The 17,274-nt window shown below is 39.5% G+C and overlaps 3 protein-coding genes across 3 annotated transcripts; all 3 read right to left on the bottom strand.

Moving 5' to 3' along the window:
* Positions 1 to 2,513: 2,513 nt before the first annotated feature.
* Positions 2,514 to 3,636, bottom strand: LOC124143165. Its single transcript, XM_046512026.2, has 2 exons — positions 3,579 to 3,636; positions 2,514 to 3,116 (listed from the first exon to the last, which is right to left on the bottom strand). The coding sequence occupies exons 1-2, from the start codon at positions 3,628 to 3,630 to the stop codon at positions 2,689 to 2,691; spliced, it is 480 nt and encodes a 159-aa protein (XP_046367982.2). The 5' UTR covers positions 3,631 to 3,636; the 3' UTR covers positions 2,514 to 2,688.
* Positions 3,637 to 9,568: 5,932 nt separating this feature from the next.
* LOC125382107 lies at positions 9,569 to 10,979 on the bottom strand. Its single transcript, XM_048400223.1, has 3 exons — positions 10,957 to 10,979; positions 10,585 to 10,648; positions 9,569 to 10,155 (listed from the first exon to the last, which is right to left on the bottom strand). Exons 2-3 carry the CDS (start codon positions 10,634 to 10,636, stop codon positions 9,728 to 9,730), a joined length of 480 nt encoding a protein of 159 aa, XP_048256180.1. The 5' UTR covers positions 10,637 to 10,648; positions 10,957 to 10,979; the 3' UTR covers positions 9,569 to 9,727.
* On the bottom strand, positions 9,569 to 17,274 carry LOC124143160. The gene is made up of 4 exons (XM_046512011.2): positions 17,233 to 17,274; positions 16,877 to 16,940; positions 16,283 to 16,711; positions 9,569 to 9,726 (listed from the first exon to the last, which is right to left on the bottom strand). The coding sequence occupies exons 2-3, from the start codon at positions 16,926 to 16,928 to the stop codon at positions 16,284 to 16,286; spliced, it is 480 nt and encodes a 159-aa protein (XP_046367967.2). The 5' UTR covers positions 16,929 to 16,940; positions 17,233 to 17,274; the 3' UTR covers positions 9,569 to 9,726; position 16,283.

Below are 17,274 nucleotides of genomic sequence, written 5' to 3'. Positions count from 1 at the left end.
CGGCGATAAAACCACACTCACTCACTCACTCACTGACAGTGATTCGTGACTTAAGGTTCATGAATGTTTCTCTTACATTTTGTATCCTGGACAGTGTACCCTTACTATGAGAGATACGGGGATATCAATAGCACCAAGCTCATGAGTCTTTTATTCATTCTTATCTTTAGGAAAATAACTATTATTACGAAAATAGCGTTGAAGAAACCTAGTGGAAAGTGTTCGCCCTTTCATGTCCTTCCCCACCGGTGACAACAGCCACAAACACATGCAAAGGCAAGTAAAATGTGCACCTGAAGAAAAACCCGTGAACATATGGAAAATGTCCTTCACCTGTCTACCATGAAACCTTTTGAAGGCTTTACTGAGGCCTTGAAGGTTGTAACCCTGATCAAAGAACTTCTGAGCAAGAGTTGTATGTGCTGTATGAAATCTTCGTAGGCAAAACACGAAACCTTATAATTATTCTCACGATATGCTTAGAAAAGTTATGTCAGCGGCTGTCACTTCATGAATGAGAAAACCCGTGAAGATTTCATGGGTAGAATAGGTCTTCAGCAACCCATGCTTGTCATAAAAGGCGACTATGAGTGTCGTAAAAGTCGAGTAACGGGATCGGGTTGAGCAGGCTCGCTGACTTGTTTGATGCATGTCATCTGTCCGAAATGCGTGGATCGATGCTCATGGTGTCAATCACTGGGGTGCACCAGAAATGGGCTTCACACATTGTACCCATGTCGGAAATCGAACCCGGGTCTTTAACCACTAGGCTACCCGGCCGACCCATTTCGTATGAGTATGAAGTCGCTGAAACCGTGTGACACCAGAATCCGCCGCATAAACTTCGAATATTGTTATAACGTGACGGCCATTTTTGAAGGCACGTTATTCTGTGCTTAACAGATATTATGGATACATCTTGATTTGAAGACAAAAACAAACGTAAACAATTTGAACAGTTAAGGACTTTGGCATTACGAGGTTCATATAATAATAATAAGGCTATTTGTATAACGCAAACCACTGAGGGACATGCTCACTGCGCAAAGTCAGCATATATACATATATAGTGAGTGAGTGAGTATGGTTTTACGCCGCCTCTAGAGCAATATTCCAGCAATATCACGGCGGGTGACACCAGAAATGGGCTCCATACATTGTACCCATGTCGGGAATCGAACCCGGGTCTTAGGCGTGACGAGCGAACGCTTTAACCACTAGGCTACCCGACCGCCCCTTGTACACATATACAACAGAGTGGGGACAGTAAGATAGTAAAAATATACACATTCAGTTGTAGCGTTCAAAAAGGTATGTTTGAAGTCCAGACTTAAACACACTGATGCCAGGTGCACTTTTACGGCTGAAGGGAAGGGAGTTCCATATCAATGGTATATCAGGCATCTTTGAACTTTGGTACAATACATGGTTCGGTGCACTTACCTCGAGAACAACACTACTTTATTGGTAGGTCAGACTCCTTTTTTACGGATGTTGATTGTGAAATACTTGGTCGGCAAAAAATGAACAAATAAAATGCATAGTATTGGATTTTTAAAAAAAAATCATGTTGAAGTTTGATTTGGATCGGTAGCTACAAAAACAAAATCTTGGCCTGGTTTGGGACCTTACAGACTTATAAATCTAAAATATGACAGCCGCATTTAATTGTCATTAATGGCAAAGCAATTTTAACCGTCGGCGGTAGAAACCTTAATCATACTGATTACATGTATATTTGTTTCAGAATTTTCGATGTTTAAAGTCGGCGGATCCATGAACTAAACAGAACATGTAATACCTCATAATATTCCGGGGCAGTCGGGTAGCCTAGTGGTTAAAGCGTTCGCTCGTCACGCCGAAGACCCCCGTTCGATTCCCAACATGTCTACAATATGTGAAGCCCGTTTCTGGTGTCCCCCGCCGTGATAATATTGCTGGAATATTGCTAAGAGCGGCGTAAAACCATACTCATTCACTCACTCATAATATTCTTTATCAGGCATGACTTAGAACTTTTTATTGTATCGTCAACTGGACGATGAAGTAAAGCTAACTTTCTTAATCTCTGCACTTGTACACATGCAACAGACGTAATGCAAAATTAAAATATCGTGTTTATTAGTTTCAACGGAGTTCGGTAAATGCACTATCGTGTCACTAGATTTTCTGGTTCATCGATCACTTGATTGTCTGGTTTGTTAACAGGTCGCCGTCACATCGCAGGGGAACTGTTGTGCGGTGTTGTGCGGTGTTGTGCGGTGTCAGGAAATAAACAATTATTTATTTAAATTGTGTGAGTGGCGGTTGCTACCGGTAGGACAGGACATGCTTACCCTTTTCGCAAAACCTCATCAGTGAGTTTCAGTGGTCCATTCATATAATTTTCACCACCATTTTGTGTTTTACGTCCAATAGAATCTGTTTCGACGAATAATCAAGACAAGTTATTCTATTGCATTGACATTTTATATTTCATTATATTTATAAAGTGGTACAAAGGGTTTTCATTATTCCAAAGCATGTTTATTACATCATTTCTAGAAGGAAAACATTGCCAGTTGTCGTTCATATATCAATAAAAAGGTGACGTTAATCCACGGTCGGTCATAGTTAGGTAGTTAGTTCATACATCAATAAATAGGTGAAATAAAATGAAATGGATAAATCAATATAAGAGAGTCGTGTTTACATCATCTCGCCTCCAAGAAACATCATTGTCATAGGGTCGAAGCCTCGTCCACCTCTCTGGTTGCGATTGTTCATGAGAGCCATCATGGGCCACATGTTGTCGACGCCGTTCATCATGGCGAAAGGGAGCATCATATTGTTGGACTGCCTTGGGTTCATCATCATGCTGTACATGGCCATCCTGCGCCCGTTGTCACCCCCCATCATGAAAGGGAGAAAGTTCATGGGGGACTGGGCAGCGTTGTTGGCGTGGTGATTGTTGGTGGCAGCCGTCGGGTGGTTGTTATTGAAGACATTACTGGCATGGGACAAGAGAGCGCCTGGCATCGGGCTCGGATGCTGTGCAGGTGCGAGGGGTATGCCGTTGACGGTGTTGCCGAGTGGAATGCTAGATGCCGTCATTCCGGGGGCGACACTATTCTGAGCTGAAAAGGACATATTTCCAATCATATTTTATTTAGAATACTTCAAAAGAAAACATTGAATACTGTAAGAAATAGTTTGAAACATGCTTGGACATGCATATAATAGTTAAAATTTTCGTCTTCAGAATAATAATAATAAATAACAAGGACCCCGAGCTGATGATGACCCTAACCAGCCTGACTGTGTCAGAATCACCCAAACCCTCTTTGCTGCATTTTATTATTTTAATCTGTACATAATAACAACAATATTAATAATTATGCTACTACTACAACTGCTACTACTACTACTTCTACTACTACTACTACTACTACTACTACTACTACTACTACTACTACTACTACTGCTGCTGCTGCTGCTACTACTACTACTACTACTTCTACTTCTATTACTTCTACTACTACTAAAGTACTGCCGATGTGACGTTAAATATTAACTCACTCACTCACTAAACTACTTACCATGAATGGTGACTGCCACAAAGGCGAAAATGACACAAGCTACTGCTTTCATAATTCGTCTTTCCTGGAGAAAAAAAAAATATGAATAGAAAGTAATAAACATAACAATAATGACTTAAAATTGTGTACTTCACTACCATTACCGTTACAAAGGCAGGTAACCGTTACAAAGGGCTTGCCTCCTACAATAAGAGGACGCGATAACTAAAATACTGTTCACATTGGCGTAAAACAAATTAACTCACTATATATACAATTTTTACTATTATTTCCTCTGGAGATAGTAGTTCAAACATTTAAAGACGTATTATATTTGGTTAGGATTACTTTATTCTGAAGCTTTATATGATACAAGGGGCGGTCGGGTAGCCTACTGGTTAAAGCGTTCGCTCGTCACGCCGAAGACCCGGGTTCGAATCCCGACATGGGTACAATGTGTGAAGCCCATTTCTGGTGTCCCCCGCCGTGATATTGCTGGAATATTGCTAAAAGCGGCGTAAAACCAAACTAACTCACTCACTCACTCACTCACTATGACACAAATAGTTGACGTTTCCTTACCTTGTGCTGCTTCTGAACCAGAACTCAAGCCAGGGATGATGTGTTGAATGTCCATCACTGGGCCTTTTATATCCCCTGGTGTGGCAGTGGGTCGTGGTCTCCCGTCAGCAATACATTACCCGTCTACATAATGTGCATGATGTAAGTTGTCAAGTGACCATGTCTTCATGACTTGGTTATCACATAATTCTTGTTGTATGTCGGTTTAAACATGTCGCAACGATAATTTTAAACTTCCACGAAGTTCATATTGAATAACAGTCTTCTCTTGATTAACTAGGCCAGTTGACAACAGAGTTTTCCTGTAATTGTGGACAGGCTAATGAATTGAAGTGTCATTGTGCCATGTACTCCATGTTCGTATAAGTCCAGAATACCCAACTCTCATCATATTTGACATATTATCTCATATAGTTTCTTTAAGGATGACTCAAATGCGTCTTACAAAATAAAATCTCAACGAATTTTTTATCGTTAATTTCTAAACACCAATGTTTGAATATGAATATGAGCTAATGTTTATTTGTCTGAGTTTCCTCGAATTTATGAATATGCATTACATATTTTGTATACACAAAAATCTCCTCGGGCTGGACAAGGTACATAACATTGACAGTCTCTGTGTGTGCCTGGTATTGTTCTTGTCAAGTTAGATAAATATGATGATATATTTCTAAAATTGTTTTTATATTAAATAATGATTCAGAATTGAATCTCTCAATGGGGATTCGGCTCCTGCAAATTGACATTCCCAGCATGATTCAAGCCTTTCAAATATCATTTTGTTTGTCTGGACAAGTTTTGTTACATATATCAACAAAAAAATTAATGATTAAACTGGACCAATTTCTCAGTTTCATACACCAAAATGAGTGAATGAGTTTGGTTTTACGCTGCTTTTAGCAATATTTCAGCAATATCACGGCGGGGGACACCAGAAATGGGCTTCAGACATTTTACCCATTTGGAGATTCGAACCCGTGTCTTCGGCTTGACCAACAACCGCTTTAACCACAAAGCTTCCCCTCCGCCCCGTTTCAAACGAGATACTTATCACAACGCAGGACACTTACAGAAAGTAGACACCTAGGCATGGAGCACATTCCCATTGTACTTGGACAGGCTCCGCGAATCCCAGGTTTCTTTGTATACCCGCTTATGGAGTGAGTTACTAAGTCACAAATAGGGGCGGTCGGGTAGCCTAGTGGGTAAAGCGTTCGCTCGTCATGCCGAAGACCCGGGTTCGATTCCCGACATGGGTACAATGTGTGAACAAATTATTGCGAAATGTTTATGTCCTTTGAGGGGCGGTCGGGTAGCCTAGTGGTTAAAGCGTTCGATCGTCACGCCGAAAACCCGGGTTCGATTCCCGACATGGGTACAATGTGTGAAGCCCATTTCTGGTATTCCTGGAATATTGCTAAAAGCGGCGTAAAACCATACTCACTCACAATTATGTCCTTTGATCTATTATGCATTTAAACGGCTTTAAGCTGCCTGGTTTGACCTCAAAAATAGTTTGTTGTGTTCAAGTTAGAAGTTGGATCAATAAACAATATTGGGCATATCGCTATTATTATTACTGATTTTCAGTTATTAATAAGTTGTATGCAGCTACTTTAATCTTTGAGTAGACTTTGGATTTAAACACATGGTCTTCTTTCTGCCTTGATCAACAATGGGCGAGAAGATTTTAACGGCACTTCTGGAAGGAGGATATGGTGGTGAAGGGGTACAATGCATTAATCAATATAGAATGGGTATCAAGCATCTGATGTTACTTGCTTGAGTCCATCACTTACTTGATAACGATGATAGAAACTACACCCTAACGTCGCCCCCAATTGTCATAAAGAAGTTGTTCATCCATATAGCTTATCCTTACTTTGTACTCCAAGAAGAGCTATACGAATCTGATAATCGACCCGTGAAGACCCGGGGTTGAATAGGTCTTCAGCAACCCACGCTTGCCGTAAGAAGCGACTAACGGGATCGGGTGGTCAGGCTCGCTGACTTGGTTGATGCATGTCATCTGTCCGAATTGCGTGGATCGATGCTCATGATGTCAATCACTGGATAGTCTGGTCCAGACTCGATTATTTACAGACCGCCGCCATATGGCTGGAATATTGCTGAGTGCAGCGTTAAACAACAACAAAACAAAAACAAAAAAACTCTGATAATCAAGGATGGCTATAGCTATTCGACGGTTCCAGCGTAACCACTCATAGTACTACAGCTTCAGATAAGGTTTTGATCTAGACACCTCTTCTCAATGTATCCGCTACTCTGCATATTTGTTGCAACAGAAATACATATTTTGAGATTACAGTTTCTGTCCCTTTTTCAATATTTATAATATATTATACTAGTGGGCATTTAAAAAAAAATCACTGCAAAATAATCTGATATCTAAGTACCACACCCTCTGTAATTATTGTGACAATTTATCATTAGCACTAATTGGTATCACTTTTTTCTATAAACATACAATTTTGCTCATGTCAGGAAATACATTCCCGTTTCCATAGAACGTTGTGTCATCACCGCGACTTAACAGTGATTCGTGACTTAAGGTTCATGAATGTGCCCCTTACATTTTGTATCAATGGACAGTGTACCCTTACTATGAGAGAAACGTGGATATCAATAGCACCAAGGCCATGAGTCTTTTATTCATACCTATCTTTAGGAAAATAACTATTATTACGAATATAGCATTGAGGAAACCTAGTGGTAAAGTGTTCGCCATTTCATGTCCTGCCCCACCGGTGACAACACATGCAAAGGCAAGCCAAATGTGCACCTGAAAAAACAACCGTGAAGATATGGTACATGTCCTTCACATGTCTACCAGAAAACCCTTTGAAGGCTTTACTGAGGCCTTGAAGGTTGTAACCCTGATCAAAGAACTTCTAAGCAAGAGTTGCATGTGCTGTAGAAATCTTCGTAGGCAAAACACGAAATCTTATTCTCTCGATATGCAGAGAAAAGTTATGTCAGCGGCTGTCACTTCATGAATGAGAAGCAGTTTGCATGCTGCTCCGATAGCATGAGACTGGTGGTATTTCAACACAAGATCGGCTTAGGTGTGAAATGACATGATTATATATAAATAAAGCGACAAAACCCTTTCCATGTCCAATAGAAATCTCTTCTTAAAGCAGAGTCGATTGTACAATTCCGACTATATCATGCGCATGGGAACAAGCATGGTACAAGTCAAAATTGGGAAGTGCATCGGGCATCATTTTTGTCACTGATGCGTCAAATTTGGAAATGTCCTCCACATGTCTACCATAAAACTTTACGAAAGCTTTCCTGAGGCCTTGAATGTTGTAACCTTGATCAAAGAACTTCTGAGCAAGAGTTGTAGGACGCTCTTCGAAATGTTGGTAGAAATAGCATGTTCGATTGTATCTCAAAAATTGCGAAATGTAAACACCAAAGGCTGGAGCTGCCGGAATATTGCTCGACATGAAGGGAAAGTTGGCTATTGGAAAGTTATACTCACTATCACAATCTCAGGACTAGTTCTACAATAAAAGCAAGTTCAAGTTCCCCAAAGCGACCACAGCACTACGTCAGTCCTCACTCATGTACACTAGGCTTATTTCGCTAACTATTTAATACAACGTGCAGCAATGGAGTAGTGATGTTGCATGAAGTCGCTGAAACCGTGTAACCTCAGAATCCGCCGCATAAACTTCGAATATTGTTATAACGTGACGGCCATTTTTGAAGGCACATTATTCTGTGTTTAACAGATATAATGGGAACATCTTGATTTGAAGACAAAAAAAAACGTAAACAATTTGAACAGTTAAGGACGTTGGCATTACGAGGTTCATATAATAATAATAAGGCTATTTGTATAACGCAAACCACTGAGGGACATGCTCACTGTGCAAAGTCAGCATATGTACATATAAACAACAGAGTGGGGACAGTAAGATAGTAATATTATACACATTCAGTTGTAGCGTTCAAAAAGGTATGTTTGAAGTCCAGACTTAAACACAGTGATGCAAGGTGCACTTTTAAGGCTGAAGGGAAGGGAGTTCCATATCAATGGTATATCAGGCACCTTTGAACTTTTGTACAATACATGGTTCGGTGCACTGACCTCGAGAACGACACTACTTTATTGGTAGGTCAGACTCCTTTTTTACGGATGTTGATTGTGAAATACTTGGTCGATAGGTCGGCACATAATAAACAAATAAAATGCATAGTATTGGATTTTCTTTTAAAATTCATGTTAAAGTTTGATTTTGATCGGTAGGTACAAAAATAATAATCTTGGCCTGGTTTGGGACCTTACAGACAGTGTTAATCTAAAATACGACAGCGGCATTTAATTGTCATTAATGGCAAAGCGATTTGAATCTAAGTCGGTAGAAACCTTTATCATACTGATTACATGGATATTTGTTTCAGAATTTTCGATTTTTAAAGTCGGCGGATCCATGAACTAAACATCACATGTAATACCTCAAAGTATTCTTGGGCAGTCGGGTAGCCTAGTGGTTAAAGCGTTCGCTCGTCACGCCGAAGACCTGGGCTCGATTCCCAACATGGGTACAATGTGTGAAGCCCATTTCTGGTGTCCCCCGCCGTGATATTGCTGGAATATTGCTAAGAGCGGCGTAAAACCATACTCATTCACTCACTCATAATATTTTTCATCATGCATGACACAGAACTTTTTGTTGTATCGTCAACTGGACGATGAAGTAAAGCTGACTTTCTGAATCTCTGCACTTGTACACATGCAACAGACGTAATGCAAAATTAAAATATCGTGTTTATTAGTTTCAACGGAGTTCGGTAAATGCACTATCGTGTCACTAGATTTTCTGGTTCATCGATCACTTGATTGTCTGGTTTGTTTACAGGCCGCCGTCACATGGCAGGGGAACTGTTGTGCGGTGTTGTGCGGTGTCAGGAAATAAACAATTATTTATTTAAATTGTGTGAGTGGCGGTTGCTACCGGTAGGACAGGACATGCTTACCCTTTTCGCAAAACCTCATCAGTGAATTTCAGTGGTCCATTCATATAATTTTCACCACCATTTTGTGTTTTACGTCCAATAGAATCTGTTTCGACGAATAATCAAGACTAGTTATTCTATTGCATTGACATTTTATATTTCATTATATTAATGAAGTGGTACAAAAGGTTTTCATTATTCCAAAGCATGTTTATTACATCATTTCTAGAAGGAAAACATTGCCAGTTGTCGTTCATATATCAATAAAAAGGTGACGTTAATTTCACGGTCGGTCATAGTTGGGTAGTTAGTTCATACATCAATAAATAGGTGAAATATAATGAAATGGATAAATCAATATAAGAGAGTCGTGTTTACATCATCTCGCCTCCAAGAAACCATCGTCATTGGGTCGAAAAACAATTAATTTCATATTGATGCAATCTCTTTATTTTAGTGAGAATGTTCATACAGCAACATTTTTGAAATTGAAATACAATATATGAATCAGGGGTCGGAAATAGTTGGGACGTCCATTCTTCAATAAATAGGTGACATGAAATGGATAAATTATTACAGTCGTAGGGTCGTGGTTACATCATCTCGCCTCCAAGAAACATCATCGTCATGGGGTCGAAGCCTTGTCCACCTCTCTGGTTGCGATTGTTCATGAGAGCCATCATGGGCCACATGTTGTCGACGCCGTTCATCATGGCGAAAGGGAGCATCATATTGTTGGACTGCCTTGGGTTCATCATCATGCTGTACATGGCCATCCTGCGCCCGTTGTCACCCCCCATCATGAAAGGGAGATAGTTCATGGGGGACTGGGCAGCGTTGTTGGCGTGGTGATTGTTGGTGGCAGCCGTCGGGTGGTTGTTATTGAAGACATTACTGGCATGGGACAAGAAAGCGCCTGGCATCGGGCTCGGATGCTGTGCAGGTGCGAGGGGTATGCCGTTGACAGTGTTGCCGAGTGGAATGCTAGATGCTGTCATTCCGGGGGCGACACTATTCTGAGCTGAAAAAGAACATATTTCAGATCATATTTTATTTAGAATACTTCAAAAGAAAACATTGAATACTGTAAAAATAAGTTTGAGACATGCTTGGGCATGCATATAATTGATACAATCTTCATCTACAGAGTAAAAATAATAATTATTTTATTATTATTCGCTGAGGGGGCAAGGACCCTGAGCTGATAATGACCCTAACCAGCCTGACTGTGCCAGAATCACGCAAACCCTCTTTGCTGCATTTTATTATTTTAATCTGTACATAATAGCAACAATAATAAGAATTATGCTACTACTACTACTGCTGCTACTACTACTACTGCTGCTACTACTACTACTACTACTACTACTACTACTACTACTTCTACTTCTACTAAAGTACTGCCGATGTGACGTTAAATATTAACTCACTCACTCACTAAACTACTTACCATGAATGGTGACTGCCACAAAGGCGAAAATGACACAAACTACTGCTTTCATTATTCGTCTTTCCTGGAAAATAAAAAAATAATATGAATAGAAAGTTATAAACATAACAATAATGACTTGAAATGTGTACTTCACTACCATTACCGTTACAAAGGCAGGTAACCGTGAAAGGCTTTCCTCCTACAATAAGAGGACGCGATAACTAAAATACTGTTCACATTGGCGTAAAACAAATTAACTCACTATATATACAATTTTTACTTTTCCTTCCTCTGGAGATAGTAGTACAAACATTTTAAGACGTATTATATTTGGTCAGGATAACTTTATTCTGAAGCTATATATGACACAAATAGTTGACGTTTCCTTACCTTGTGCTGCTTCTGAACCAGAACTCAAGCCAGGGATGATGTGCTGAATATCCAGCACTGGGCATTTTATATCCCCTGGTGTGGCAGTGGGTCGTGGTATCCCGTCAGCAATACGTTACCCTTCTACATGATGTACATGATGTAAGTTGTCAAGTGACCATGTCTTCATGACTTGGTTATCACATAATTCTTGTTTTATGTCCGTCAAGTGACCTTGTCCGTGGTTATTACATATGTCTTGTCGTATACCCTGATGATATGTTGCATGCATCAGTTTAAATCTACACAGCAGTTTTGAATAATAACTTCCTATGGAATAACGCTAGATCGTTCCACGTCCGGGCTGCCATATCTTTTAACATCGCTATCAATGATTGAATATTAATAATCATGTTAAGTTGTATTTGCGTAAGAGTTCACTCGAGAGCAACTACTTACAAATAGTTAATTGTTGTGTTGCATCAGTTGTACATTTATTCGTCTTAATCTGTCTACGATGCGCCAACGTTAAAATTTGGTTTAGGAACCTGATGTCCAACACCTTGTCAGAGGGGTACACAGAGTACGTGGTCTAGACTTCCAGTAGTCGGACTTCCAGCCTCGGTGGCTGAGTTGGTTAGATCGCTAACTTTGTTGGCGATTAGGTGCCTTACTCTGAGAGTGTGGGTTCGATTCCCTGATTGGACTCAACCAACACAGTATTAGAATTTGTAGCAGGAAAGTGTAATCCCAAATATAACATTGGTTTCATTGAACTTGATGTCGTTTTCACAAACGAAAGGGTTTAATGTGCTTAAATTTCTCTAGTTTGACTTTTTGTACCATAAGTTCCCTCTCTTGTTCAGATGAACACTTGACATGCCTTTTTCCCTTTGACAAGATGGATGACTTCAATTTTCCCTTCATGTCATGCAATAGTCCTTGCAGCTCCAGTCCTTGGTGTCTACATTTCACAACTTTTGAGGTACAATCGAGCATGATCTTTATACCAAGATTCAAAGAGCGTTATACAACTCTTACTCAGTTTGATCAAGGTTAAAACATTAAAGACCCCAGTAAAGCTTTTAAAAAGTTTATGGTAGATATGTGGAGGACATTTCCAAATTTGACGCATCAGTGATTAAACGTATGTCTGATGCAGGAATTTAGTACCATTTAATGTAAACAGTGATGAGGAAGTTGTCATATATAGATGCTCGAACTACCTGTAAACTTCCGGAATGGCGTGGATGGATGTCAAGCGGTATAGAAAGATATGGAACAATCTGTGATTTTTAGGGACACTGGACTGGTCTAGCACTGTGTGGAAAGTGCTGGAAGGTAGTTGGAGCGGATGCCTGCCTGTCTCATCTCACATTTCATCTGACATTACTAGCTTTCGTGTTAAGATCACTTTTCACCCTAGTGTTCAGCCAAGGCCTATCTTTGAAGCTTGACCACTGTTGCCGCGTGGTAATTATTATTCTTGTCATTGTCATTTCTGCTGCTCTCACATTTTATACTGGGGGTGGTCGGGTAGCCTAGTTGTTAAAGCGTTTGCTCGTCACGCCGAAGACCCGGACTCGATTCCCCACATGGGTACAATGTGTGAAGCCCATTCCTGGTGTCTCCCGCCGTGATTTTGCTGGAATATTGCTAAAAGCGGCATAAAACCATACACACTCACTCACATTTTATACTGCCATTGAATAGTGTACTACCTATATATTGTGTATTGTCATTGTAATTGCTGTGCAGTAACTTGTATTGATTTGTTAACCTAGTTAATTGTGTAATACAAGTGTTGATTGTATACTATATGTTAGTTGCTTTTTGGTTTCACACTACATTCTTTTAGGACAGATTTCTGGGTTAACATATTGTTTCAATTTGGGAATCGACACGTAACAATATGTTCCCGTGGGGTTTTTTTCAGGTGAATAATTGGGTTGCCTTTGCATGTGTTTGTGACGGGTGCTACTGGTGGGGCAACACCATTTCGCGAACACCTGGTATCATCACTGATTGATAGTGATCCATAAATATTATGCTTATCATATATAGTCACAACGGTACAATGGACAATGCTTTCAGCAAATATTTTTTTTATGTTTATGGAAAGTGGTTTGTCGCTTTTACTTATCATATGTATATATCTAATATAATAAACACTAAAACAACTGATAATGTATATTAATTTAACACGCTCACTCATTAAAAGTCAAATATGTGTCTTGTATATATCAACAGTACTTCGGACACTTCAGCAGGTAAGAAGGTTACATATGAAGATCGAAACCCATTCCACGTAGTTGAGTAAGGGCGTTTTGACATCATATTCAGTTAATATGGCAGGGTTGCGTCATTTCTACATTATGACTGTGTAAGCCATCAGTCGTATTTCGTGACTGCCAAGTTTGCTGTCGACGCAGCATTGATTAATTCGTCTCATACGAGACAATGGATTTCATCACAGAGAAGAAATAAGTGACTTCAAAAACTTGATTTTAGACATAGATTGGGACATAATATCAAGCCGGTGGATGTTGTTTCAGAATATAAGCTTAAAGATACATTTGTAAATTTAAAACGTCAACGCCAGAGACCAATGCGTCTTGAATATCTCCCGAATTTGATTCCTTTTGGCGTAAAAGGCAAAGTAGTGCTAAAAATCATATGAAAGGATTACTGAAAATCGGTGATGACACCAGGTGTTCACGAAAAGGGTAAGCATGTCCTTCTCTACTGGTAGCCCCACACAATTTCCTAACAAAGGTAAGTGTTTGTTGCCTAACGCCGCACAGTAATACGCCATCGGCAAACAATACGCTAAATTAATATGTCAATACTGATAACATCTTTAAGAAATGTCAACAGAGATTACATGTCATGCTTACATTAAGATCCTTTAATGTTATCAAAAGTATATTGACTTTATGGTTGTTTTTTCAAGTTTTTAACGTTTTCCATTCAGTGCTGGTACGGAACTCTTTCTCTTCAACATATAACAAGCTAGGACAAATTTGTAATATTAGCTAGTAAAACAGCTTTGCCATTTTATATAAAACAATATGTATCACAGCTCACAGTTCTACCTTCTATATCAGTCTAGGCAGTTTATACTTCTTCCTCCTATATCTTGTTAGTGTAATCAGTGTCGACTGTTTGGAATATATTGATTTTGAAAAATACTTTATATATATAATTTCAATATGAAATAGGAATTCCCTTCAGGGTCAAAATGTCACCGACATTTCAATATTGTTGTACATTTAACATTTCTTTTGTTGTTATTTTATTTAACGTAAACTTATCCTGATTTACTGTCACTAAAGTATTTTTCAAAATCAATATATTCCAAAAAAATATAAACTGCCAAGACTGATATAGAAGGTAGAACTGTGAGCTGTGATACAGATGCTAGAGTTGTAGGCTGTCCTAACTAGATTTAGAAGGTAGAAACATAGGCTGCTCTAACTAGATATACAAGGTAGAAATGTAGACTGTCCTGATTAGATATCACTGTGGACTGCCTTAACGTGATATGAAAGGTAACAATGTCGGCTGTCTATACTAGATATAGAAGGAACAAACATAGGCTGTCCTAACTAGATATGAGATATAGCAACGTAGGCTATCTTAACTAGGTATAGAAGGTAGAAATAAAGCTAACCTAACGAGATATTTAAAAAAAGTTAAAATGTAGGCTGACCAAACTAGATATGGAAAGTAGAAATGTAAGTTGCCTTAACAAGATATAACGAAGTAGAATTGTAAACTGACCTATCCATATATAGAATGTAGTAATGTAAGCTTCTCTCACAAGATGTAGATAGTATAACTGTATGCTTCTCTCAGAATAGGCGATACATCTGTAGAGCCGGAGGATTAATGCTAGCATATGCTAGCATTTGTAAATAGTAATGTAGGCTAGATCAAAGCAATCGTTAGAAATGACTAAGAAGAATACGTAACCCATATTCAGTGTGGAGATGGGGTTCATTTGTGCATGTTTGTTATATTTGGGAATTGTAAATTCGATTGTGTCATTTTTGTTCTTTCTTTTGTATGATTATTTTAGTGACCCATGTTTATGAGTAGTATTATCACAAAGGAACTAACCCAAGAGTTCCTAAGACGTCACATTGCAAAGGGCATAAGCCATGGTGTTTTATTATGTATTTACACTACTAGGTTAACACGTTTAATGTGGAAACGTCATAGAGGTACACAGAGGTAACCGTCTAGAGGTACACACAGGTACCCGTCATAGAGGTACACACAGGTACCTGTCAAAGAGATACACAGAGGTAACCGTCATAGAGGTACACAGAGTCAACCGTCATAGAGATACACAGTCAACCGTCATAGAGATACACAGAGGTACCCGTCATAGAGGTACACACAGGAACCCGTCATAGAGGTACACAGACGTAACCGTCATAGAGGTACACAGAGGTACCCGTCATAGAGATACACAGAGGTAACCCTCATAGAGGTACACAGAGGTACCCGCCATAGAGGTACACAGAGGTACCCGTCATAGAGGTACACAGAGGTACCCGTCATAGAGGTACACGGAGGTACCCGCCATAGAGGTACACAGAGGTACCCGTCATAGAGATACACAGAGGTAACTCTCATAGAGGTACACAGAGGTACCCGCCATAGAGGTACACAGAGGTACCCGTCATAGAGTTACACAGATAAATCCGTCATAGAGGTATACAGAGGTAACCGTCATAGAGGTACACAGGGGTACCCGTGATAGAGGTACACAGATAAATCCGCCATGGAGGTACACACGTTGTACAAAGAGGTTTTTATTATTTCAAGGCATTTTATTACTTCGTTGATCGAAGGAGAACGTTTTCAGTTGTCGGTAAGCTATGGCAAACCGGTTGAAGAATCAGTAATAAGTGACGTTTAAGTGATATTTTGATACGGTCATAGGTCGTGTTTACATCATCACGCTTCCAAATATAACAACTTCTTTCTATAAAATAAAATGGTACAAATAGATATTTTAAGGCAATACAACATTATATATGTACAACTAAACGATAAGTGAAAAGAACTGTTCATTCAACAATGCATCTCTCCCCTTCAAACTCTCTCTCTCTCTCTCCATTTTGTCTCCCCCCCCCCCCCAAATCTCGTTCACTTCTTGTGAATAAATGTGTTTCAATTGAAAAAGGAGAACATTATTTACTTTATCAATGCACTTTTATTGATCAATCTATAAAAAATCCATATCATCAGGGGTCGGTAATTGTTGGGTTGTGAGTTCAATAAATACATCATCAGGTCACATGAATGGATAAATTATTACAGTCGTAGGGTCGTGTTTACATCATCTCGCCTCCAAGAAACATCATCGTCATGGGGTCGAAGCCTTGTCCACCTCTCTGGTTGCGATTGTTCATGAGAGCCATCATGGGCCACATGTTGTCGACGCCGTTCATCATGGCGAAAGGGAGCATCATATTGTTGGACTGCCTTGGGTTCATCATCATGCTGTACATGGCCATCCTGCGCCCGTTGTCACCCCCCATCATGAACGGGAGAAAGTTCATGGGGGACTGGGCAGCGTTGTTGGCGTGGTGATTGTTGGTGGCAGCCGTCGGGTGGTTGTTATTGAAGACATTACTGGCATGGGACAAGAGAGCGCCTGGCATCGGGCTCGGATGCTGTGCAGATGCGAAAGGAACACCGTTGACCGAGTTATCGAGGGGGACGCCAGATGCCGTCATTCCGGGGGCGACACTGTTCTGAGCTGAAAAAGAACATATTTCCAGTTATTCTTCAAAAGGAAACATTGAATTCTATGAAATATGCTTGGAATATCTTTAGACATGCAAACAATTTGATATAAGTGTCATCTATTTATAAATATAAATATAAGGAGTATATTATAATCTAATAAATATTCATTACTTACCATGGATTGTGACTGCCACGAAGGCACAAAGGACACAAACTACTGCTTTCATAATTCGTCTTTTCTGTGGGAGAAAAAATGATATAAATAGGAAATTGTAACCAGATCAGTAATAGTTTGGTTACTTCACTGCCATTACCGTTACAAAAGACGGGTAACGTGAAGGGCTTTCCTCCTACAATAAGAGGACGCGAAAACTAAAATACTGTTCACATTGGTGTAAAACAAATTAACTCACTGTATGAATTTGTTACTATTATTATTGCGATAGCAACTCAAACACTTAAAGATTATATTTGGTTAGGATTACTTTATTCTGAAGCTATATAAGATACAAATAGTTGACGTTTCCTTACCTTGTGCTGCTTCTGAACAAGAACTCAAGCCAGGGATGATGT

Source organism: Haliotis rufescens, unplaced genomic scaffold, assembly GCF_023055435.1.
Source record: "Haliotis rufescens isolate VD_foot unplaced genomic scaffold, xgHalRufe1.0.p SCAF_2, whole genome shotgun sequence".
Taxonomy (NCBI): Eukaryota; Metazoa; Mollusca; class Gastropoda; order Lepetellida; family Haliotidae; genus Haliotis; species Haliotis rufescens.
Note: the sequence above shows the minus strand (reverse complement) of the source record. Positions and strands in the feature narration are given on the sequence as shown.